General features: G+C 44.8%; 1 protein-coding gene across 5 annotated transcripts; it reads left to right on the top strand.

Annotated features, from left to right (window-relative positions):
- The first annotated feature begins 1,900 nt into the window (after positions 1 to 1,900).
- On the top strand, positions 1,901 to 18,055 carry SSRP1 (structure specific recognition protein 1). 5 transcript variants are annotated; one of them, XM_083443081.1, is made up of 17 exons: positions 1,901 to 3,524; positions 3,973 to 4,256; positions 5,674 to 5,859; positions 6,360 to 6,465; positions 6,644 to 6,834; positions 6,919 to 7,149; positions 8,848 to 8,951; positions 9,636 to 9,764; positions 9,892 to 10,113; positions 10,620 to 10,692; positions 11,278 to 11,419; positions 12,797 to 12,842; positions 14,376 to 14,496; positions 15,341 to 15,511; positions 16,163 to 16,254; positions 16,384 to 16,564; positions 17,538 to 18,055. In XM_083443081.1, the coding sequence occupies exons 2-17, from the start codon at positions 4,203 to 4,205 to the stop codon at positions 17,604 to 17,606; spliced, it is 2,118 nt and encodes a 705-aa protein (XP_083299207.1). In that variant the 5' UTR covers positions 1,901 to 3,524; positions 3,973 to 4,202; the 3' UTR covers positions 17,607 to 18,055. The 5 variants fall into 5 exon arrangements, with proteins under 5 accessions (XP_083299207.1, XP_083299209.1, XP_083299208.1 ...); XM_083443083.1 differs by having other exon boundaries at positions 3,408 to 3,580; XM_083443082.1 differs by having other exon boundaries at positions 3,408 to 3,589.
- Positions 18,056 to 24,993: the final 6,938 nt, after the last annotated feature.

Here is a 24,993-nt window from a genome sequence, read left to right as displayed (position 1 = left end):
GGCTACATTTTAAATTGTATTTTAATCTGTATTTTAAATCCCCCCCCCCATTATGTTTTCATTGTAATTTTACAATGTTTTTACTGTAATTTTAGCTGCCCTGAGCCCGGCTCTGGCCGGGGAGGGTGGGGTATAAATACATTTATTATTATTATTACTATTAACAGTTTTTGAAAGACTGTAGAACTTTGAAAGCAACTGGACTAAGGACTTGGCTGTGGACTTTAACACAGCAAGGACTTTGAAGCAAAGACCCCTCTCTGGGCTCAGAGATATAGAGAGAAGACTACTTGTAACATCTGTAAATTGTGTGTGTGTGTGTGTTGGCGTTGGACCGGTAAAGACAAGTCTGCTAAAGAACTGCTTTCTGTGGTGAGCTTAACTCTTGACTGAGCTTCCATGGCATATACATGGCCCAACACTCCCATCATCCCTTACCATTGGCCATACTGGCTGCGGCGGATGTGAGTTGGCCTCCAACAACATCACTTGACTATTGTGATTTGTTCTTAAGAGTGAACAAAATAAGCATGGCACCCCCTAAACCCCCCCCCCCCCCGGTTTCTACACAAGTTAGTGTTCTGGATGTGACCTCCCCAGTAGGAAGACAGCAAGTCCAGAGCACTGACTTGTACAGCCTTTAATTGTCTGCTTCTCACAGCACACTCCCATTGCTCTTGTGGCACACAGTATGGGAATTTTGCCTGAGAGGAAAGAAGAAAGGTGATATATACAGTTTTTAAAAACTAAAACCAGAACTCAAGTTGCAGGCTGAGATTAAAAGGTAGGTTCAGGGTCAGAAAAGGTTAAAAGCAACTATTACTGAGCTACAGAAAGACTTTGAATGGAGCCTTATATGCAAAAAGTCTTGTACAGTTTCAGCTCTTCAAATTATTTATTGTCTGTTACATTGCTTAAGTGATATTCTGCAATTCTATGATTCTATGAATCAAGAGTTGGAAGGGTTCCCAAGGGTCATCTAGTCCAACCCCCTGCAGTGCAGGATTCTTAACTAAACCACCCATGACAAATAGCCATCAACCTCATCTTAAAAATCTCCACGGAAGAAGATTCCACCACCTTCCCAGGGGGTCCATTCCACTGTCAAACAGCTCTTAACATCACAAAATTCTTCCTGGTGTTTAATAGGAATTTCCTTTCTTGTAACTTGAAACCTGTGCTTTTTTTCTGGGATGGAGGTGTACGCATACCCCTAAACATTTTGTGTATCTAAGTTTGGCCCCATTGAGGGGCAGTATTTCAAATATGAGTAGGAAAATGAGAGTACCCCTAAACATTTTTTTAGGAAAAAAGCACTGCTTGAAACCATTGGTTTGCCTTCGGAGGAGAAAATAAGCTTGCACCATCGTCCATTTTCTCATCCCCAGTTACACTTTGTGAGTTCCGGGTGTGTGTGATATATGACCATAGACAGGACAGGCCCTCCAGTGAGGCAAGGTGAGACAGTTGTCTCAGCGTGGCAGGCTCTGGACAGCTTGGAGAGGTGGCAGATTTGGCCTCCAAGAAGCATGCCCCTTGCTTGCCCCTCCTTTGCACACATGTTCCTCTCTGGCCTCCTTTTACTCCCCCCACCCCAGGACAGTGGCATGTGTGAGTGGTGTGTGGCAGGCGTGCAGCAGAGGCTGGGCTGTGGATGAGGGACGGGATTTTGCTTTGTCTCTAGCAGCAAAATGTCCTTGGCCCACTGTGACCAAAGGGGTATAGCCCCATGTGACACACCCTTTCATCTGAGTGATGGGACTCAGCTAGACAGGTAAAGAAAAAGTGATTTATATGTTAAAGAAAGTGTTCAATGGGTTAATTGCACATGAGTTGGAAATGCTGAGTCATTCCCCACAATGCGAGTGTTTGGTGACCATCTCATCTTTGTTGCTGGGAGGAATTTTTAGGTAGCTCCCGTGTGGATAAAGAGCAAAAGCTATAGCGTTCAGTGCTGGCCAGAAAAGTGTGGGAGATCTAAGCAGCAGAGACTGATTAGAATTGTGTAGAATTGTGGAAGGAAGTAGAACACTTTGTGAAGAGCTGCAAGGACTTTAGAAGCTGCTGGACTCAGGACTTGCTGTGAACTTTGGAACAGCAAGAATTTATGAAGCAAATAACTCTTACTGGGATCAGAGAAGACTGGGATCTGTCTTCACCCAAAAAGGAAAGCAGTGCCCAATCTGGTGCTAACAGAATAAATAATGCAACGAAGGAGCTGCAGCCCAAGACAGGTGGTAAGGGAACACACCTAGCTACTTTAAATGAATTCAAATCTCCAGGGCCCAATGAGCTGCACCCAAGGGTACTAAAAGAGCTTGTGGATGTAATCTCAGAGCCTGAGTCTATGTTTGGGAATTCTTGGAGAACAGGTGAGGTTCCCACAGACTGGAGGTAGGGAAATGTTGTCCCCATCTTCAGAAAATGGAAAAAAGAAGATCCAGGTCAGCTTGAAGTCAATACCGTACAGTGGTACCTCTGGTTGCAAACAGGATCCATTTCAGTGCCCCGTTTTCAACATGAGCAGAACGCAACCCGCAGCAGCGCGTCTGCGCATGCGTGGGTTGCGATTCGCAGCTTATGTGCATGCACGTGACGTCATTTTGCGCGTCTGCGGGACGCAACCTGAAAAAATGTATCATGAAGGAAACATAACACGAGGTATGACTGTACCAGGAAAACTCCTAGAACAGATAATTTAACAGTCTGTGAGCACTTAGTAAAGGATGCTGTGAATACTAACACCCAGCATGGGTTTCTCAAAAACAAATCATGCAATCTCCTTTCTTTTTGGATAGTTACAAGCAGGGTGGATCAGGGAAGGCTGTGGATGTAGCGTACCTTGATTTCAGTGAGGCTTTTGACAAAGTCCCCCCCCCCCGCATTTTTGTGGAGAATCTGGTAAAATGTGGGCTGGACGAGGTAACTGTTAGGTGGGTATGTAGCTGGTTGCCTGACTGAACCCAGAGTGGCCCCTAATGGTTCCTCATCATCCTGGAAAAAAGCGAAGTGCCACAGGGTTCTGTCCTGGCCCTGCTGTTCAATGCCTTTATAAACGACTTGGATTAAGGAATCAAGAGGAGGCAAAAGCAATACTGAACAGGCAGCCCCACACCCCCGCTCCAGAGTCACATCCTACTCCCGCGTTAACCAATCAAGAGAGTCACACTGCCGCCGCTCACGGGAGCCGCGCTTCGCTCCCAGGATGGGAAGCCCATAGAGACGGGGTGGGAGGGAGGAAAGACCGGCCCTTTCCCCACGCCGACAAAAGAACTCCTCCAGGCTGAAAATGCAAACGTCTCCTCAAATAAGATTCCCCCGTGAGCACTTCCGGTCTACAACGGAGCGCGTTTCCGGCACGCTCTTCAGACGTCCCACCATAGAGGCGCTGCGCGATAGAGCGGCGTCCCACGGTTTCCGTAGAGAGCCGTGCCGCCTTCTTCCATTTTCTTTCTTTTTCAAACCGGAGAGGCAAGAGAGCACTAAGTGACCGAAAGCCAACGGCCCCGGAAGGAGGAAGTGAGGTGAGCTTTCTAGAGAGGAGGGGAGAGGATGTGACTCGTGTTGCGCAGGCGGGAAAGTGCGTCTGGTGAGGGGGGGATTCAAAGCCGGGCGTGCGAGGGCGGGGGGCAATTGTCTTCGGTTTAAACGCGGTTGGTATGGGAAACTGCAGTAGTAGTAGTAGCAGCAGCAGGAGTAGGCGGCTGGTGTGCGCTGTTGCTGCTCCGTAAAGAGGCGAGTTTTGGCTCCCGCAAATAGACAACGTGTGTGTTTCGCTGTGGCGGCACTGAGCATCTTGTGGGTCGGGGGCTCCTGGGTGCGGGGTTTGGTGTGTGTGCCCTTCTTAGTAGGCATTGTGAGGCAGGGGTGGTTTTTAGCCGAGTTGGGTGAATAGCAAGGCAGCTTTCTAGAAGTCGTCGTCTTCTTCCCGTCTCCCATGTATAAACAAAACATTTTCTGCTTTCTCCCCAGGTTTCGCCTCCCCCCAAGTGTTTTCTAGTCCTCTGTGTCTTCGTGTTCCCTTTGCTTCTGTTAGTACTAGATGGAGAAGATCCCACGTTCCAGGAAGGACTAAGACATCTTGTCTTCTCCCTGCCTGGGTCCGTTTGCAAAACTTTTCCCCAAGAACAGCTCGGCACGTTTTGCTGGTGTGGCCTCAACCCCTGCCATAGTGGGGTGAGGGGGGTGGAGGTGCTGTCAACATGGCGGATACATTGGAATTCAATGAAATATACCAGGAGGTGAAGGGATCGATGGTGAGTTAATGGGGTGGTAGCCTGAAAGGAGGAAAGTAACGTATGGTGCTATGTGAGGAACAAGCAGTATGTTTGGAGGAAGGTTGACCTGTTGGATGGGATGCCACCTTGCCACTTTAGAAACCTAGTGCTTTGCCACAAGTTTGTTGTATGATCTGTCGTGTTCTGGTATGCCATCTTTTAAAGGGGAGTAAGAAATAATATTGCTCTGCCCCTTAAGGGTTCAGTGAGGTTAATACTTTAAACATAATGGCAGGAGGGCCTATGAGAATACATTATTTAGGACTGTGAACAAATGTTTCAAGAGTGATGAAGCCCACATTTGCTTTGGACTCCTGAGGATTGTGGAGAAATAACTTTTTTGGGTGGCAAATTCTTTACTCACTAAAATGCATCTTGAGACTTCAGCTGGGTATGAAACGTGCCTTAAAGCCTTTTTATTATTCAGCATTGTTAATGCCACTGGGGGGATTACTTGGCAGGCTGGTTGTATATCACTTGGGATTATTTCTGGATGCAAAACAACAAAGACTCTTGTGGCAAACTGAAAGACTAACAAATATATTATGGTGTAAGATTTTGTGAGCTAGAGTCTATAGATCTATATAAATGTGATTCCTAGCCACAAATATTTGCTTAATTTAAAACTGAATATGAAGCAAGGTTCTGAGGCTGACTTCTAAGGAAGTAACACCTACTTAAATAAATAGGGCTTTACTTCTTAGCAAATATGGTTAGGTTTGTGCTGTAAACATTGTCTTTTTTAAGAAAACAGATGTCTGGACACTTTACTGTAGAAGCAGAAAACTAGATCTGGCCACTAGGTTGGCTCCATATTCCTCTCGCTGCCAAAGCAAAGTTTGACAGATGGGGGGGGGGGGATACCCACCTGTCAGTCACTTGACATCACAGCAACATCAAGTCACTGGTGTTTCCCTATATGGTTAGAAATCGACTGTGGGCCAAGGCAAATCACTTAGCAAAGTGCTTAGAAAGCACACTGCAACCCCACTTTTGGACCAGCCACATTTTGACCTTCTCTATCCCTGATAGCATATATAGCACATCAGGTGTAAGACAGGTGGGTGTGGCTTGCAGGCAAAATGGGGAGGTCTGGTAACCTAATTAGGTCTGTGGGTTGGAGGTTTCCCACTGTTGCTTTACTGAGTGGTTTGAGTCCCATTCCAAATGTTTGGGGAGAAAACAATTATAGTGGAAGGAATTATTGTAGTTGTTGGATAGTTGCCATAAACACCACATCATATGTCTTGTCCAACTTGTTCTAAATAGTATTTTAAAAGGAGATTTGGTGGCAGTTTGAGGAATAAATGGAGTTGTTTTAGGAGAAGAGCCTATCAAGCTTTTGAGAGGCCACGGAGCTAAAGCACCTGCTAACCTTCTGTCTCTTGTGGGTCAGAATGATGGCCGCCTGCGACTGAACCGTCAAGGTGTGATTTTCAAGAACAGTAAAACAGGAAAAGTGGACAATATTCAGGCATCAGAGTTGGCAGAGGGCATCTGGCGACGAGTGGCACTAGGACATGGTCTCAAACTCCTGACAAAGAATGGTCACGTCTACAAATATGATGGGTTCAGAGAGACGGTAAGGTTCTTTTTGGAATGAGTTTGCTTCTGAGCATGATACAGTACAGCCCTCAGCAGGTCTTCAGGACTTGGTGGGGTGAGCATTTTTTTGTATTATGGATCAAGACAGGTTGATATTGTGCAGCATCTGCCATTGGGTGTTTATTTTTGCCTGAAATTCCACCAGTTTGCATATCCAGTTTGGTCTTGCAAAAGTGCCTTTTCCCTCTAGCCTTATGGTTGTGTGTTGCCTTGGTTGCAGGCTGTTATAAAGGAGATGTCGGTTCTACAATGGGATTTCTAGTTCCATGCATCTCTTGTAGCATGCAATTCTTAACTCTTAGCTTATATAAAAAATACTTCTTAGTATTGACATAATTTTGCTCTGGCCTCTGATATGTAGCTTATTTTAATTTCCAAGGTGCAGAAAGCTATTCAAGGCAAATGGCTACTCTGTATACTGCTGCCTTACTAGTGCATTAACTGACTGTTCCCTGATTATGCATTTTCCTTCCATAGGAATTTGACAAACTCTCAGATTTCTTCAAGACACACTTTCACTTAGACCTTGCTGAAAAAGACTTGTGTGTGAAGGGGTGGAACTGGGGGACAGTGAAGTTTGGAGGTATGTTTGGGTGTGGTGGGTGGTACCCCGACCCCAAGGGAAATTGGCACACTGTGTCTCGAAGACAGAGCTAAGAGAAAAGAATGGAGAAGGTTGTTTTTGTTTTACTTTGGGTTGGAGAGTGACTGAGAATGTATTATTATTTTCTCTTGGAAGATACCTTGTTGGTCTTTTGCAGGGCAGCTTCTCTCTTTTGACATTGGTGAGCAGCCAGTTTTTGAGATCCCACTCAGTAATGTCTCCCAGTGTACAACTGGCAAGAATGAAGTGACGTTGGAGTTCCACCAGAACGACGACACTGAAGTGTCGCTTATGGAGGTGCGCTTCTACGTGCCACCCACTCAGGAGGATGGCGTGGATCCCGTGGAGGTGAGTGAGAACTGAGTAGAGATGATGTTGGGGTGGGAGAGAGAGCATTAGTTGATAAAAACTTCATTCCACTCTTTACTGCAGGCATTTGCCCAGAATGTATTATCCAAGGCAGACGTCATCCAGGCCACCGGAGATGCCATCTGCATCTTCCGAGAGCTGCAGTGCTTGACACCTCGTGGTCGATATGACATCCGCATCTACCCTACCTTCCTGCACCTCCATGGCAAGACATTTGACTACAAGATCCCCTACACCACTGTTCTGCGGCTTTTTCTGCTGCCCCATAAAGACCAGCGCCAGATGTTCTTCGTGGTGAGCAGCAGTGGAATTGGGGGGAAGGGGTTGCCTGCCAGGAGGAAGAATGATGGTTACTTCATGCAGTAGACTCCATTCATAGGTTCTCTTCCTTCTCCCCTTTGTGCTTTACGAAAGAGGCCAGGGCCTTTCATCCCTTGAAAACTTGGGACCAGTTAACATAAGAGATTTATTTACCCCCACATGCACCCACTCAACTGCTTTGATCGGTGGAATTGGCACTACTGCGGGGGCCACATAATACCTGTTCCAGATTTGTAAGAACTTGATTGTTTAGTGTGGCAACACCTGCGCTTCTGAACTTCATGCCTATTGAGATTAAACAGGCACCTTCTTTTTTGGGCACCTGCTAAAAGCATTCTTGCTTACACAAACCTCTCCTGGTGCTTTGAAAGTTAGTATTTTAAGTTTTTTAAAAATATGGTTGTGATTTTTTTCTTGATTTTCTTGTTTTATCTTTTTGTAAATCACTTGGAGGTATTTTGCAATCAAATGATGTATACCTTTTATGAAATAAAAATAAATAAGTTCTTGTTACTAATTAAAAAATCAGAAACAAAGCAAATTATCAGTCTTATGTTGCACTTTGGGGAGAAGAATCCAGGTGTCTTTCTACTCAGTACACAGTCAGTGTCTCAGATAAAATTTCAGGGATTGTTATGTATCCTTCCTATTATTCTGCTCTGCCTTGGTTCCCTCCCTGCAAGCGTTCCGGGCATAAGGGGAGCTGGTCTGTTGTTTCAGCACTGTGTTAAGGTGTCGGGCCTTAGGGCTCTCTCGTTCCTTCTAACTGCAGCAGGTGTGGCTAGAGATGCAAGAGCTAATCCCTCAGCTAACTTGCACATAATAATCTCTTCCTATCATATGGAGATAAAGCACATATTTTTTTCTTAGAAAGCAGCAAGGTGGTCTTGTGCCACCTGCTATGCCAGACTGCACATCCGGCGAAGTTATTTGTTGCTTAGAAGGCCATTGGCCTTAATGTCTCAACAAATGAAACTGATTTGTAAAAATGTTACATGGGAAAAAAAATACGATAGAGAGACAGTGCACACACTTTTGTAAATCAACAAAATCTTTAATAAACAAATAAAAGTACAAAAAAGAGAAGGCCATTGACCTTTAAGGCAGAAGGAAGTCAGAGCTTGCATGCCCAGTCTGGCATGGCATTGCCAATGTCTGACATGTTATTGCGAGCAGAGCAACTGCATATACAGCCTGGGGAGGTTTGGCCCTTGTCTGCTTACCTGTGAGCATCTGCAGTTCTAGGGGAGTGGTCATGTCTAAAGCTAGACCATGCTATTTTGGAGAAGGCTACATAGTGACATTCTGCATGGTTGTGTTTTTTTTTTTTAAAATAAAAAAGACTATAATGTCTCTTAACATTTCTCAAAGGGTGTGTGTGAGAAATATACTCAGTTTGATGCAGCAGTCTGAACCTGAAGATTCCTGAAAAGAAGTGCAATTTTTTATTCTCCTAGTTGACTCTGTAGAGGCTGCTGCTGTCTAGGATTAAATTTGGATTTCTGTTGCTGTCTTAAATCAAGGGGAAAGGGCTTTGTAATGGGAAGGTTGTCTCTATGAAAGGGAGATGCATGTGATATCAGCGTGGTGTGTGGGGGTTAGGTTGCATGGGAATGGTGCTTTTGGATCAGGGCTCCTGTGAAGGTGAAGATTATCTCTGCTTCCTTCCAGATCAGCTTAGATCCTCCTATAAAGCAAGGCCAAACACGTTACCACTTTCTTATCCTACTCTTCTCAAAGGATGAGGACATCTCCTTGACCCTCAACATGAATGAGTGCGTACCATTCACAATATTGTATTCCTTACAGTCTATCTGTGTTTGCTTCCCCTAGATGCTTTCTAAGCTTGACTCTACCTGTCATGCCCAAGTGTTTTTTTGTCCCAGTTGCACAGACTGCTGCAATTAATTGGTGTTGTAGTAATCTTTGGAGTCTCTTGCATTTCCATTTCTGTCAAACTTGTTCTGTATGTTTGTATGGAGAGGGAGAGAACGAGAACGAGAACGAGACTGGCTTGCACAAGGAGACCTTGGAGTTTCCAGTACAACATTCTAACTTTAAGACTGCTAGTTCTAGTCTCCACCTGCTCCCTATTATTACCTTTCTCAACCCCTACCCCCATGTGTACATATATGCCTGTGCACACCCACACACAGGCGACTCTCTGCTTATGTGGGAGCTACGTCCAGGGAAGGTAGAAACTATAAAAGGCACAGTGCAGCATTTACTGCAGACTGTCCCTGGACCTCAGAATTCTCTCTCAAGAGTGAATGCAATGGCAGGTGGAATTGCTGACTGCTTTTTCAGCATAAAGCTGTGATCCCTCAAGTTAAATGTGCATAAGTTGTGAGTCAACTGTACGTACATAAGCATGCACACTTAGTATTTAAAACATCTTTCAACAGCCCCTTGAGTCTGGCACTTTCTTAACTTCTATTCTGTCTCTCTCTCTCTAACAGGGATGAGGTAGAGAAGCGCTTTGAGGGTCGGCTCACCAAGAATATGTCTGGCTCCCTGTATGAGATGGTCAGTCGTGTCATGAAAGCTCTTGTCAACCGGAAGATCACCGTGCCTGGCAACTTCCAGGGGTGAGAAATGCCTCCATGCTGGGTTAGAGGAATTGTGAACCATTCATTGGCTGTCATTGATTTGACCGGGGTATGAATGAGAAAGGTATGGCCAAAATTGAGCATGGCTCTTATTTCCCTATTACAGGCATTCCGGGGCACAGTGCATCACTTGTTCCTATAAGGCTAGTTCGGGCCTCCTGTACCCTTTAGAGCGTGGCTTCATCTACGTGCACAAGCCACCCGTTCATGTTCGCTTTGACGAGATTTCTTTTGTGAACTTTGCCCGTGGGACCACAACCACACGCTCCTTCGACTTCGAAATAGAAACCAAGCAGGGAATGCAATACACTTTCAGCAGCATAGAGAGGTGAGTGAATGGATTGTAGCAGAACCATAGAGACACAAGGGTGCTCACCAGCTTTTGATCTCAGCCACCTCTATAGCTGTATAATATTTTCCATTGTGGTGCAAAGGGGCAGAATTGCCACTGCCCTTGAGCCCTTCCCATTCTGAAAGACAGTTCTTTATGCTGCTTGCATATGTGTGACCTATAATTTTCAGATGTTTTCATTTTAATAGCTGTATCATGCATATATTCTTATTTATTAATTTGTTACCTGCCTTTCACTCTTAAGGTCCCAGGGCAGGTTACAGTGTTAAAAACAATATTCAAAACAATTTAAAGCCATAAAACTAAGGTAGGTCCTAAAAACACAATATTCCGTTCTCCAGTTCCCCTCTGTGCCCTCACAATATAGGATCTATTTTCCCTGGCAGCAACTGATTCACTGCTGTTCTGTGAAGTTTTGTCACAGGCAAGTGAGTATTAGTCTTGTGCGAGATGATTGCATCTATGGCTTCTCTTCCTTGCAGAGAAGAATATGGCAAACTATTTGACTTTGTGAATACCAAGAAGTTGAACATCAAGAACCGAGGACTGAAGGAGGTACCTGTTACAAGAGGGTGGGCAAGAGAGAGGACAGGGAAAGGCAACTACTGTCTGGTCCTGATCCTGATCTACTGGGGAAGGGTGGGGGTTCTCTGTCTCTCCGGAGCTTTCTCCCTTCTCAATTTCTGTTCTCTCCTTGTAGAAGAAAAAGGTCTGTGCGATTGTCCCCTCCTCTTCCTCCTCCTCTTGGTTCAGGTTTCCTCTGCATGGCTGTGGTGAACATTCCTAATCACCATAGTATAACCTTGCATGAACCACAGGCAAGGGGCAGCAGCCTGCTCTGCTCAAGAAGTGGCTTCCACCTAATCCACCTTACTAGCATGGTTCTTCCCTTCCTCTGAGGAGAGAAGGTGTGTTCTAGCAGACCCAGGAGACAGCATGCATTCAGTTCTTGAGGAATCTGCTGTGTGTGTGTGTTTAAAACAGAAGCCTTTTCTATACAGTATGTGTGCGCAAAAGCATGCTGGGAGTTGTGGTTTTAGAATCTCTGCATGTTTTGGGTGTGGAAAGTGTTGAGAGAGACTGTCTGCTCAAATACTGGAGTTGGGAAGCTTCCATGGAATGCTTTGTTTATGTTTCTAGGGCATGAAGAGTGTGCCCTATGATGATTATGCTGGTTCGGATGAGGACTCACATGATGCTTACTTGGAGCGTATGAAGGAGGAGGGCAAAATTCGTGAGGAGCATGCAAATGACAGCAGTGAAGACTCTGGGGAGGAGACGGGTAAGCCATTTTTTGAAAATTTCTTTTGGGTTTGGTTTTTTTAATAATTGAACAGTATATAACTTTTTAAAAATATGTTTATATTTATTTTTCATGGCACCGAAGATACATTTTGAGAAAACCGTTGTTACAACAGTAAACAACAAATAACTTGTACTGATCATATTTCAAACTTTTGTCATGTTATATAATAAAGTTGTCTTTGATTACGCTAAAAGATCATGCCACATTTCCCCATGAATGTTTGGTGGATTTCTGCCACGGTCTCAACAATTTATGTTTTCAAGAAGCATTTGCCATACATTATAAAAGGAATGTAGATAGTGTCTGCACTTTGCCGCTTCGACTTGACATGTCAATATCTAAGCCAATGCTATGGACTATACTTGTTAAGCCCAACACCAGTTTTCCGGCATCTGACTATCTCCATACAGGCAGCTGTCAATAGAAAGGCTAAGAGATCAACATTAGGGTAATTTTGAGTGGGTGGGATCATAAGCCAAATACTGTTAGTGCAGGAGACATTTCACTTGTTTTGTTGTATGTCAAGCTTATTTCTATATATGCCCATGGTTTGCTCTTTTGACTGTTCATCAATGGCATCAAATGTTTTAGTTGAAAGGCTTTGTTAGAAGTTTGGAGGTGTGGGATTCCAAATCTGCTGCTTTGAACACTTCCATACATAGTTCTGGAGCCTAGTTGCACTTTTCCCCTTCGTGTATGAACTTGTTCATTGAGCACTGCCAAATTTTAAATTGTTTGGGTGTAATCATAATTATCAGCACTTGAAAGAGTAACAAAAATTTCAGAAGGATAGCTGCTGTAAAGATGGTTATGTGTCCTGAGCACGCTAAATGTAAGTTTTTCCAAGATCTAAGATCCCATCGTACTTGTAAAAGTAATGGTGTAAAGTTTGCTTTCTTTAGAGCTGACAGGTTTTTTGTTACCTAGGCTCCCAAATATTTTACTTCCTTATAGCAGATTTAAAAACCTATCTGTTTTTGAATGATTGATTGGTCAGATGGAGAAATGTCCATTTACGTTATTTCTGATTTGGATTTGCTGATTTTGAATCCAGACACTTTAGCATAATTGCTTAGTTTTTTCATTTCAGTAATATGAGCATTGCAACTTTTGGATTCAATAGCATAATTGATACAATGTCTGCAAAAAGGCTTATTTTATGCATTTCTTTTGTTAGCTATTTAAATGTTATGAAATAAGTAAATGAATAAATAGCTTTTCTGCATCCTGGAGATACAGAGATTGGCCTATTCTGTCTTTGGTTTGTGGCCAAATCCATTCCTTTTTGCCTTTTCATGCCTTACATTTCGTTCTCATCAGTGTGGTTTAAAAAGAGAGATTTTCTTTTTCCAGATGAATCATTCAATCCTATGGAGGAGGAAGAGGATGTGGCAGAAGAGTAAGTAAAATGCTTCGGCTTGCTGGAGATAGTGTTGTTGAATGCTGCATTGCAGGCTCTGTTAGGAATCAAAAGGCATGATATTAATATTTTAATAAATACTGGGGGAAGCTGTGTGCTTGGAAGGGACCAGTGTATCACTGAAGGATGCAATAACATCTGGAACTGTGACCAGGTCTCTGCGGGTCTTCAATATGACTGTATGGGGGCAGGCAAATCACATGATTAGGAGACTTCTAACAGAAGAAAGTTGGATCATCTGTATTGGAGTGATGACAATAGTAGGGTGACATGGGAAGAAGAACATCTTGTTATAACGTTGTGAGGATCCATTTGGGGAGTAGGAAATGGGGGTTGTAGTTCATGCTGCATGAGCAGGTTTCCACCTTTGCAGGGGTGGTGGGCTTCCTTTTCTCTGTCTCCTGTCAGCCCACCCAGATCTGCTCAGGATGGTCTCCAAAGCCTCTTGCGCAATTGTGACGGTGTGCAGTCAGAGCTGCAAGGAGGAGGGGAAGTTCCACTGCATTAGTGGAGGCCTGTTCCACTCGTATAGCAGCATTACTGGGTGCAACCACTGGTTATCAAAATGAATGGGGAAATCTGAGTCCTAAATTTAAGGCAACACTTTGCGACTCACTTTGACAGTCTTGTGCTTTTTATCTTCGTCTGTGAAATATGCTGTCCTTTCATCAGTCTAAAATTGTACACAGGGTTGAATATTCAAGAAAACGTTGGGAGCTAGTAATCTGGGCGTGCTTTCACTTAAGCTGCTGGAGAGCATCTTGCAGGGTGGGCAGTCATGACAATGGACCCATTCTATTTCAAATGCTTTAAGAATGTCAGCTTACTTAAAAGGCTTGTCTGGATGGTCTTTGAAGTATGAACATTGGGGCAGGTTAGACAGATGGCAATTGTTTTTGATGTTTGCATGCAATGGCTAACAGTCAGTTGATACCTGCTGCTTTGTACACTCTTGCTAGAATAGTTTCTGACAAGTCTATACAGCGGCTTATTGAAATCCTATATTGTATGTCTAACAATTTTTAGCAATCGTGGTAGGGCTTCCAACATATAAATTTTATATGTTGTTTATTCTAATTGGGCTATATAGACCTATCTGTTTATGATATTTGTTACTGATTTTAATGATCCTGCGGCATCCTAGTCATTCTTGGGACTTATTAATTTATTTGCTGCATTTATTTCCCAGTTTTTCTGTAAGGAGGTGGAGATGGTGTTTAATATGGTTCTCCCCCTCCTTATTTAATCCCCACAGTAACCCTGTTAGGTAGGCTAGGCTGAGTGGGGAATTGAACCCTAGTTACCCTATTTCTAGTCCTGCACTCTAACCACTACACCGCACTGATGTAGTGTAGCTGACACATGAGAGTTAAGCACAAAAAAAGTTAGGGTGAGGATATTGTTGCTCAAGCTTGAGTGTGTGCTCTCATTTTAAAAGTGACTGGGATTTATTTGTGGGTTTAGGAAGCTGTGAACCCACCTCTTTCTGTGGGTGTCTTTTCCTTGTGACAGGTTTGACAGTAATGCCTCAGCCAGCTCGTCTAGTAACGAAGGAGACAGTGACGAGAAGAAGAAACCTGCCAAAAAAGCCAAAATTGTCAAAGAACGCAAGCCTCGCAAGAAGCCATCTGAGGTGAGAGCAACCAGGATGTGGAGATTGTTGAATTCAAGGCTGCTCTCTTCCTGGCTTTCTTTGAGTGCTTCCTGTCAGAGCTGGAAGTGCCTGTGAGAAAGCAAACAAGTGCACAGTTACAAATCAGCAGCCTTGCACTGGGCATTATTTGGGAGTTCCTAAGAAACTAAACAAATCAGTGCAGTTTTGAAAGGTGCACTCTGTCATCCTGATTCAAAAGGGCATCCAAACCCAAACACCTAGCAAGCAAACAAATCAGCAGTTGATATATTGACAAGGGACCATATTTTGAACTGAAACGGGACCAGCAGTGTTAACTTGCACCTGTGTTAGCTGAGACCGGAATAAGAACTGTTTTAAAAAGCTTGAACACATTCAAACATTAATCGACTTAAGTAAAGCTATTGAGGGTACCTAAGGAGAGTGCACTGCCGAAATCTCTCCTTGCATAGAGAGGTTAACAGGCCTTTTCCCTGTGAATCTGCTCGCGTAGGGGAGAGCTGCGGCGGGGTGGGCTTTGAAATTGAGGGATGGCACTGGGGGCCAAGTTGGTCCATGCTTATTAGTGGTGCAGTGAATATGAAAACCGGTCTTGGGAATATAAGGGGGAAAGGGGGCAGTAGAAGAGGATTTGGAGCAAAAACTATGTTGCAATTTTGCAGAGCCGCAGATTGCTGGAACGGCAGTTGGCTACAGTCAAAAGTCAAGTTAGAGGTCTTTATGCAGGTGGCTTTGGTAGACAGGGAGGGATTTTTCCGGAATCTGTGGAATAGGCAGGGCTTCCCTTTACCTGGAGGTGAAGTGTTGTGCTTTTTCTCTCTTCTCACCCTCCCTTTTCCCACAGAGTAAGAAAGGGAAAGACCCCAATGCCCCAAAGAGACCTTTGTCTGCTTACATGCTCTGGCTCAATGCTAACCGTGACAAGATCAGGGCAGATAGTCCTGGCATGAGTGTCACTGATGTGTCCAAGAAGGCCGGAGAACTCTGGAAAGGAATGTCCAAAGAGAAGAAAGAGGTGGGTGATGAGTTGATAATGATAACATTTTGTGGATGCGGAAGTGTAACTTTTGGGAGTTGTTTGTGATTTGTTCATCTGAATGCCAGTTGCTGGGGGTGGGGGGGAGGCAAACATTGGGAGAGGGCTGTTGCTTTCTGGAGGTTTCTCTGAAGTGTCTTGGAAGAGTGGTAGTTCAGTGGTGGACCACATGTTTTCCATGTAGAAGGTCAGAGGTTCAATCCCTGTTGTGTCAGGCTAGGATTGGAAAGGATTCCTGCCTCAAACCCTGGGACATTAGGGAATTCCTGCTGTGAGAAATGGTTGCTAAACCAAATTGACTCTTGGTCTGATCCAGCAGGAATTCCCTAATGTCCCGAGACAGTTAAATCCTGTTTTATCCTGATGATTATGCATTTCTACTTGGTCACTAAATCCAGCTCTGGGTTTTTGAACCTCAGTTGAATCCATTTCGGCCTTGACCCCCAGGCACAAGGAAAAGAACAATGGGCTTAAAATAAAACTCCAGGACTCTGCATTCCTTGAGTTTTTGAATTTCAGTTTCTATTGCGTGGGATACACATGCTCCTGGTGTTAGCAGAAATGGTGCATGAGTTGTTCCTTTTGTGGGTTACGTGAGTAGTGAGTAAAATGTTCTCTTTTTGGATGCAGGAATGGGATCGCAAAGCTGAAGATGCCAAGAGGGACTACGAGAAGGCAATGAAGGACTACACTGAAGGAGGGAAGTCGGACAGCTCCAAGAAGTGAGTAGCTGCGTCCCTGCCCAAGAACACAGACTCCCATCCTCATTTCTCCATAGTGCTTCTGTTGCCCCAAAGGGATTCTGCCAATTCTGCCATTACAGCACACTATCTCTTTCTTCACATGAACAGGGAAAAACCCAAGAAGAAGAAAAAGCCAGAGAAGCCAGGGAAAGGCAAGCCAGAGAAGAAGGCACCTGCATCTGCAAAATCGTCTGTGAGCAAGAGCCCTTCCAAACAACTTGGAGAGAGTTTCAAGAGCAAGGAGTTTGTCTCCAGTGATGATAGCTCCTCAGGCGAGGACAAGAAGGAGGTGAGAGGCAATGCACTCTGTGGTGGCAATGCAGTGCCACTGCCAGTGAGCTAGGGAGGAGGGGAATGAAAACATGCTCCATTCAGGTCAGAATCCTGTTGCCAGTTCTTGCTACAGAACAGCAACCAATTCCCCCCCATGATATTTTCATCACAAGTTACAGGATGGCCACTAGAAATGGAAGAGTGCCTCTAACCGTGAACATGGCAACCCATAATCTTCCTACTTTCATTAGTCTCCACACTTGAGACATTGCATTGCTTCATGTGTTTTAATTTGCCGAATAAATATTTCTGGAATTTGTATTTCAGAGCTAAGAACCTTTTTCACGGTCTGTAGTCTTATAGGACAGTGTCAGGAGGAAAGGACATCAGGAAAGATATTGAGGCAGGGAAGATAGGTGGAGAGCCATTGGAAGAACACAGATGTCTGGTGTTGGTAAAAGGCACACCACATCAAAGACCTGCTTAAAGCCCCCTTGGTTTCTAAGTGTTTGCTTTACTATGCTCTGCAACCATGAAAACTAGAAATTTACTATTTTTAAGAATACCAAGCCAGATTTGTAGAAGTACTCAAGCTGGAGAAAAATATTGGCTTTAATAATATATCATATGATTTCTATTTTTCCCCTGGTTTCTCCATGTTTTCCTGTCCTTTTACTGCTATTTGCTGAACCATATTCATTCCCGTTACATTCTACACACTCCTGTGTTTCTAGCATAGTAAATAAAAGCACATTGCAGGCTTTTCTAGATTTCCCCATCTTCATGCAGCTTAAACATCCTGTTTGCTCCATTTATTGTATGCTTTTACTGCAGTTGGCTGTTCAGCTGAAGCTTAATTGATCTGGTCCCAGTGGTACCCAGCAGCTCCCCTTTCCGGCGCTGATTCTGTTGGCTTAGACTCTAAGGCACGCAGCTAATCTTGAATCTCTCCCTTCTCTTAACAATACCTGTGCCTCTTTCTTTTCTAGGATTCTGATGAGGAGGAGATCGCCAGCACCCCACCCAGCTCAGCAGAATCTGCATCTGGTTCAGATTAGCAAGAGACACCCACACAAACACCCCAATTCCCCACCCTTTTTACAGGTGTTGTGGTGGTTCTATTTGTGGAGGTGAGGCCAAGAGGACGTTGTTCCAGGCAGGATGGATGGAGAGCTGGCACCACTACAATGCTTCAGTTGTTCCCCCTCCCAGTATTGCAGGTTGTAGTCAGGGCCAGTTGTCCCGTCCAGAGAGAATGGATTGTGCTAAAAGAGGACAGAGAAAGCCCATCACCCCTGCCCCTTTTCTGCCTTCATGTTGCCATAGATGCACTGTGACCTGTTCGATGGCGGGCTCAGTGGTATGTGGCATACAGCTGGAAGATGGGGGCACTGTGTTGCTTCCCTGGTCAGATTCAGTTGATGTCTTTTGGTTTTTCTTTTTTAAGGTTCTCTTTGCATTTTTGTTTATCGTGGCTAACTGATTTAATAAAAATCAAGTGAATTTGGACGAGACTTGTTCTTGTGTGACACCCCACCCTGCAACAGCCTGGACAAATGAAAAGCATCTTCCAGCATGGAGGTGTATGTCAAAGCAAATCAAACCATTTCTTCTGCAACAGCAGGGAAATACCTATGTATATTTGCGCAACCTGCGCCAGTGATCTTTATGTAGAGTTTTGTACAGGAGCTGCATCTTAATGCTTTGGGCCAAGGGGCTTAACTGTAGTACCTTCCATTAGCAGCTGCTGCACTAATTGTATTTAAAGGGCCATTGCGTGCTGATGGGATGTGGCTAATGTAGGCAAGCAGTCAATAGAGATGAAACCTGGCAGGGCCTGAGATTCCATCAGCAATAACAGCATCCTTGAACCTCGCCAACATTAACACTTGGGACAGCGTCTGGTCCCAATGGATAACTGCTGGCACTCTTTAAAGCAATGTGAGAGCTTCTGTGCTTTGCTTTTCCTTAAAGACAAAATAAGCTTACAGGCAGCTTCCTCCCCCTCCCTCCTCTATTGGATCATCTTATATCAACCAGTATGGAGACATGTATCCATGTGAGTGTGTGTACAGAAGGAATAGAGGTGGACTTCAGCTGGCCTTGGATGGATTGCCAATGGCTGTTTCCTTGGCAGGGATGTTGCTTGGCAAGTGGCTCTCTGGGAATTCAGGAACAGTATTAAAATGATAAGGGGCTAATTAAAATCAAATTGGACCTAATAACTCAACCCATGGAAGTCATCAGCCTCTTTTGAGTATAACTGGCGTGCTGGGCCAAAACAAAGGGGCATTGTGCCCCTTAGACAGAGTGGGAGCCCTTTGGGAAACATAAAAGCAGGGCATGGTGATCAAATCCATCACGTTTAATCTTTTGCATCCTGTATTGTTATTAGTCATGAGAGTTGCTGCTTTGGCTAATGTTTTTATTTCTCTTTAGAAAGCCATTTATGTTGTTGGCCATCACGGTATCCCCTGGCAGTAGGTTTCATATTTTAATTATGCATTCTTTTGATTACTTTTATTTATCTTAAAACCAGCTATATATCCTTTCCAATGAAGAGCTGTGGACTCTTGTTTTTTTAGAGTGGGCAACTTTTCAAAATTCCTTACCCAGTACTTCTCATAACCTTACGTGCCAGTCTTGTCCCACCTCAACACTTCCCACTCACACAAATCTAAAATCCTCAAATGATTGACACTTTCTTTGTAAGGTAGGTGGGCTCCCCGTGATCATTTTATTCATGTTTTTTTCTTTCGACAGCTGTAGGGCTTTGTATTGAGGTTCCCAGAACTGCACACACATTACTAAATGTGCGCACATACCATAGGTTTTTATATGATGGTGCTATGATGGAAGCTGTGTTTTCCAGCTTTCCTTATAACATTTAGTAAATATTATATTTGGTGCTCATGCTGAGATTCTGACCAATTTAGACATTCTGTAGTTATGTATACTTAAAATCATCATAACCCACAGTGAGAAAAACAGGCCTTACCAGGGGTCAGACTAGATGTGATGGTAGCAGTTCAATGTATTTAACCAAAGAATCCCCCCCCCCCCAGTTTTGCCTAAGGAATGTGTCTGATTTTAACCCCGAAAGGCATACGTGGGTAAGGACTGCAGAATGCTCCTACACCAATCACTCAGCCTATTGTGGCTTCTCTCTGTGACTGCTTTTCTCTGACATTGGAAGTGATCTTGGCTGCATGAAAGCACTTTTTGGGAGGGGTAGTGGTGGAGAAGAAAGATTGGCTACAGACAGGGTAAGCCACGGTTTAGTGGGGAAAAAGGATTTCCAGCTCCTCTCATGCACATGCTTCTTTTGCTTTTCAAATAGTCCCATGGCCTGTACATGATTAAGGAGAATGCCATATCAAGCATGACACACCTGCCACAGCCATATCTAGTTGAGCTCTCAACCTATCATTTTCACTGGTTTGATCATTTGGAGCACTATGTGATTTCAATCCTTCCCAAACTGTGTAGATATGGAATAGCTCTTGCCCGCTTCTCACTAAAAAGTCGAGCTTTTACTTTCCCACTTCACTACTCTAGTTCTCTCTAACCCATCAGCTTTTGCAAATTTAACTGCTAGGTGGCAATTAGTAGCAAGGTGGATTTTCTATCTAGCTCCATTACTGTTAAAGCAGCCTGAAGTTCTTTTTCCTGAAAGGACAGTTAATTTGAGCTAGGGGACTGAACCATGATCCAATTAGTGTGGATTACCGGTCCTCTGCCATCCATTAAAATGGCTGTGGGAACCTTTTTGAGAGCTGTCTTGCAATCACCTGTGAGTCAGACAGCATTTTCTGCTTTGGGATAATTGAATAAGCACTGAATTGTTTTACTGAGACCTGGTACGGAAGAATCTATCTCCTGCTTGTGCTAGGAATTGAGCGCAGGAGTGCTCCAAAGGGTTTGTAAGTAAGTTTGCAATTAAAGCCAGCAGCAAATTCCTATTTGCACACTTGGAACCAACACAAAATGTAAAATTCCTGAGGTCCTTGTGTTTGCTTTGGCCAAGCTTATACAAGTCATTTACTGGAAATGTGCATAGGCTGCCAAGAATAAATGGGGGGCCGCTTTCATCTACCTGTAGGCTACCCTGCAGCCTTAATAATCTTGCCTCATGCTGCTCTTTTGACTGAACAGCTGAGGTTGGCAAGCAAATGGCCAGCCTCCTATTCTGTGGTCCTAGCAGCCCTTTTATCAGTTGGTCTTCCTGTTTTCTGTGTATTTGCTGGACAGCAGCTTCCATGGAAGTAGTTAACTAGTTTACCTTGCTTTGTGAGTGTTGGCTAATTAGGCATTGACCAGATGAAACAAAGGATAGGGCTCTGGTATTTCTAATACTTCCCAGGCAAATAGGAATGAGAGATTTTAGGGAGGTGGTATATATGTGGGAGAAGGGACGCATGTAGCGCTGAGAGTTAAACCACAGAGCCTAGGACTTGCCGGTCAGAAAGTCGGCGGTTCGAATCCCCACGATGGAGTGAGCACCTGTTGCTCGGTCCCTGCTCCTGCCAACCTAGCAGTTCAAAAGCACGTCAAAGTGCAAGTAGATAAATAGGTACTGTTCCGGCAGGAAGGTAAATGGCGTTTCTGTGCACTGCTCTGATTTCGCCAGAAATCATGCTTAATCATGCTGGCCACATACCCCGGAAGCTGTACGCTGGCTCCCTTGGCCAATAAAGCGAGATGAGCGCCGCAACCCCAGAGTCGGTCACGACTGGACCTAATGTTCAGGGGTCCCTTTACCTATATATGTGGGAAGGGAGGTTGAATGATCTAGCTAGAGACAGTTGTAGACATAAATTCCTGAGCTGAGGTTATAGTGGACAATATACCATGGCAATATTTGCAAGGCAGTAATGCAGTCCTGTAAGGGACGCGGGTGGCGCTGTGGGTTAAAGCCTCAGCGCCTAGGGCTTGCCGATCGAAAGGTCGGCGGTTCGAATCCCCGCGGCGGGGTGCGCTCCCGTTGTTCGGTCCCAGCGCCTGCCAGCCTAGCAGTTCGAAAGCACTCTCGGGTGCAAGTAGATAAATAGGGACCGCTTACTAGCGGGAAGGTAAACGGCGTTTCTGTGTGCGGCTCTGGCTCGCCAGAGCAGCAATGTCACGCTGGCCACGTGACCCGGAAGTGTCTTCGGACAGCGCTGGCCCCCGGCCTCTTTGAGTGAGATGGGCGCACAACCCTAGAGTCTGTCAAGACTGGCCCGTACAGGCAGGGGTACCTTTACCTTTACCTTAATGCAGTCCTGTAGTCCTGTACTTGCAAATAAGTTGTGGTTTTCAATGGAATTACTGTCCTAGCTAAATTGTGTAAGAATAAAAGATAGTGGGGTGGGGGTGGGGAATGGATGGCTTATGGGTGAAGTAGATTGTTGTGCATAGAAGCTCATGACACAATTTTTTGGGTGCTGCTTTGGCCACCGCACAGCTGTTCTTCTGGGGATTTGTCTGTTTTTTTGTGAGAGTCTCAGTCTATTCATTCCCAAGAAGCATTGTAAGGTCGTATCTCATTTATAAACCCAAAACCCTGGGGGAAAGAGGATGCACAGGACAGATAATGCTTCACTTCTAGGTCTACTAGGTATTATCATTAAAAAACGGGATACCCATTCCAGCCTTAATAACGTGGGCCTGTTTCTGAAGGGGCATGTAAATTGATTAGTCCTACCCTAACCTTGAGATGATTGATGGTTATCTAGAGGTGAGGTAGCTTTCATGCACTTTGAGCATGAGAGAATTGACTGCTGATTTCGAATACAGCTGTGCCTGCTTCCAAAAGAGAGAATTCAAATACTCTGTTTAAGATAAAAACTTGGGTGTCAGAAGATCATCCACCTTTCTTCCTGATACCTCAGCGTCTTTCCACATTTGCAGCAATGACTGTGAATGGTTTAGAATCTCTAACTATTTTAAGGGAAAGACTGTCTTTCAGACCTATATATGGCTCCAAAATATGTCCTTTCTGTTCCTCATTAACTTTCCATGCCGTGGGAGTGTGAGAGAATGAATAAATAACTAAAAGACCCAGCCAGCAAGAGTGCTGAGGATTCCTAATTGCTAATAGCTTAATATTCTAGATGAGTGTGACTATTACCTGTCTTAAGTCCCCATCTAGTGGCCAAAATAATAATTTTAAAGCTTACCCAATAAAATAACCTATGCAGGAGATCTAAGCACATACACTCTGGAGTGGGAAATATAATTTTCCACTGATAATTCCCTGTTATCTTTGTATTCAAACTGATTTAAAGCATGTTTTATGGTTAATGTTGCTGCTAAGGATTGTGAAATATCGGTGGCAATGCAACTTTCAGCCATGAAGGAGTCACTTAAGGAAGTCTGCATGTTCAAAAAAATATAATCCCAAATAGATCTGCAGTTGAATAAGCAGAAGATTTCCATATAGATATCATGTGCTCATCTGGCCAGTTGGGAAACTTCAAAGATGTGATACAGTCCCAAATGAGGTTTCCAGTGCCCCATCAAGTAGTGTTTGTGTGATCGGTTCCAGTTTTGGCAGCCTGATGTTGTTGGGAAGGTGCTTGCAAGTATGCATCCAGTTGTGTCCTCTTGGCCCTTGCCCCTCATGGCTGACTAAAGCTAGCTGGGTGGGTTCAGGCCAAGATGAATGTGTTTCTGGCCGAGGTGCTGGCTGCCTTGAAGGAGGTGATAGTGTGACCCAGGGGTTGGCAACCTAAGGCCCATGGGGGTCGTTTAACCGGACCACGAGCCACCCCCAAACCGAGCCACCCACTTGGCGAGTCCTCACGCACTGCGCTAAACCGGCACAGCATGGCGTGGGGACTTGCTTCCGCAGTGCCGGAAATTGCGGGCATGTGTGCTCACGATCCGGCCCAAGGAGGGATCTCAGCTGAAGTGAACCGGCCCAGGCGGGGTAAACCTTGCTGACCCCTGGCACTGTGACCATTTCTGGGGGGAGGGGGGACCCCAAAGGAAGTAGGCTGAATGCAGGACTCTTCCAATTCCTGGACCCAGCAAGGATTCAATTGCTGGAATAGCCAGGCCTGCCTGGCAATGGCCTGATAAGGGAACAAAGGAGTGGCTCTGTGCCAGAGGACAAAGGGGTGGACTCCCTGGCTAGTTACAAAGACAAAAGGCCAGAGTTGAGAGCTGAGTGAAATGAGCTAGATGCTGGATGGCAGAGCGTGAGGCTGGAAAGGCAGAGAGAGGAAGAGGGAAGACAAAGAGAGAGCTCCAGGCTTGATGTCTGCTGGAATCCAAGGCTGCGGCTATGGAGGAAGCAGGAGGATGCTTTGGGGTGTTAATGCTGTGTGCTTCTCCATCGCAGACTCAGGTTGTATGCATGTGTAAATAAACCACATATCATAAGGACACCACAGTCTCTGCTGTGCCTCCTTCCAAAAGGGAACGCCAACTCTGCACAAGTGCCTGGAACCCCTGGAATCTTGCACTGCTCAGAGATTAGGGTAGCAGGCAACAGTAATTACTCCCCTCTTACATTTACCCGCTTTGGGGCAAGGTACCTAAGAAGGGACACAGCTGCAGACATTCCTGGAGGAAACTGATTGTTTAGACCAGTGGTTCCCAATTAGCTAAGTGCTGCAGACTCCCTGTTTCTTTTGGACTTGTTTCTTTTGAAAATGTTCATATCTCTATGGTAGTTTTTATTATGAGAATGGTGCTACAGACCTCTTGAGTGGGTTAAGTGGACACCCGCCCCCTACGGTCTGCTAACCACCAAATGGGAACCACTGATGCAGACCCATTCTAATCTGGGTTCAGACCAAGGTTTGGGACTGAATCTGCCTTGGTCACCCTGATGGATGACCTCCAAGGGGAGAGTTGTAGATCACCAAGGATTGGAGAACATCATGTTGGCCGCCTAGGTTCATGGTTGTGACTGAGCCCAAGGATCCTTTTCTGTCTTTTGAGACTGACAATAAAGGATTTGGTCCTTTCCCCTCATCAGGGGCCATACTGTGGCACTGTCAACACGTCAGTAAGTTGGGGATGTTTGGGCAGCATGTACTGGTATGTGATCTACTAAAAAGGAAATGCTCACCCCACCATCCTGCTTGAACTGGGGCTGACCCATGAAATACAATGAACCAGTAATAAAGACATGTCTCTGTGGTGTGTTTGGTTTCCTAAGAGCTCTGCTGTATCAGAGCCAAGGGTACGCAGGTTCTAGCGGGCTGTTTGATGCACTGGCCAGCCACATGCTTCTGAGAAGCCCACAAGCAGACCCTGAAAGTAATAGCCAATCCCTGCTGTCTGTCCCATACCACTTAACCTTCAAAAGTATACTGCATATGAGCATAGAGGTTCCATTTAACTGTTGTGCCTACTAATTAACCAATCTACCCACAGATTTACTGGATCCCCTTTTAAAGCCATCTAAGGTTTTGGCTATCACCCCATCCTGCGGCAGCAACTGCCATAAAATTA

Source organism: Podarcis tiliguerta, assembly GCF_965153285.1.
Source record: "Podarcis tiliguerta genome assembly, chromosome: 1".
Taxonomy (NCBI): domain Eukaryota; kingdom Metazoa; phylum Chordata; class Lepidosauria; order Squamata; family Lacertidae; genus Podarcis; species Podarcis tiliguerta.
The sequence above is the reverse complement of the archived record's forward strand: the minus strand, read 5'-3'. Positions and strand labels throughout refer to the sequence as shown.

Coding starts and splice junctions, on each gene's coding strand:
- SSRP1 (XM_083443081.1), top strand. CDS start 4,203: ATGGCGGATACATTGGAATTCAATGAAATATACCAGGAGGTGAAGGGA. Junction 11,420..12,796: donor AGACTCTGGGGAGGAGACGG/GTAAGCCATTTT, acceptor TTCTTTTTCCAG/ATGAATCATTCAATCCTATG. Junction 14,497..15,340: donor CTCGCAAGAAGCCATCTGAG/GTGAGAGCAACC, acceptor CTTTTCCCACAG/AGTAAGAAAGGGAAAGACCC.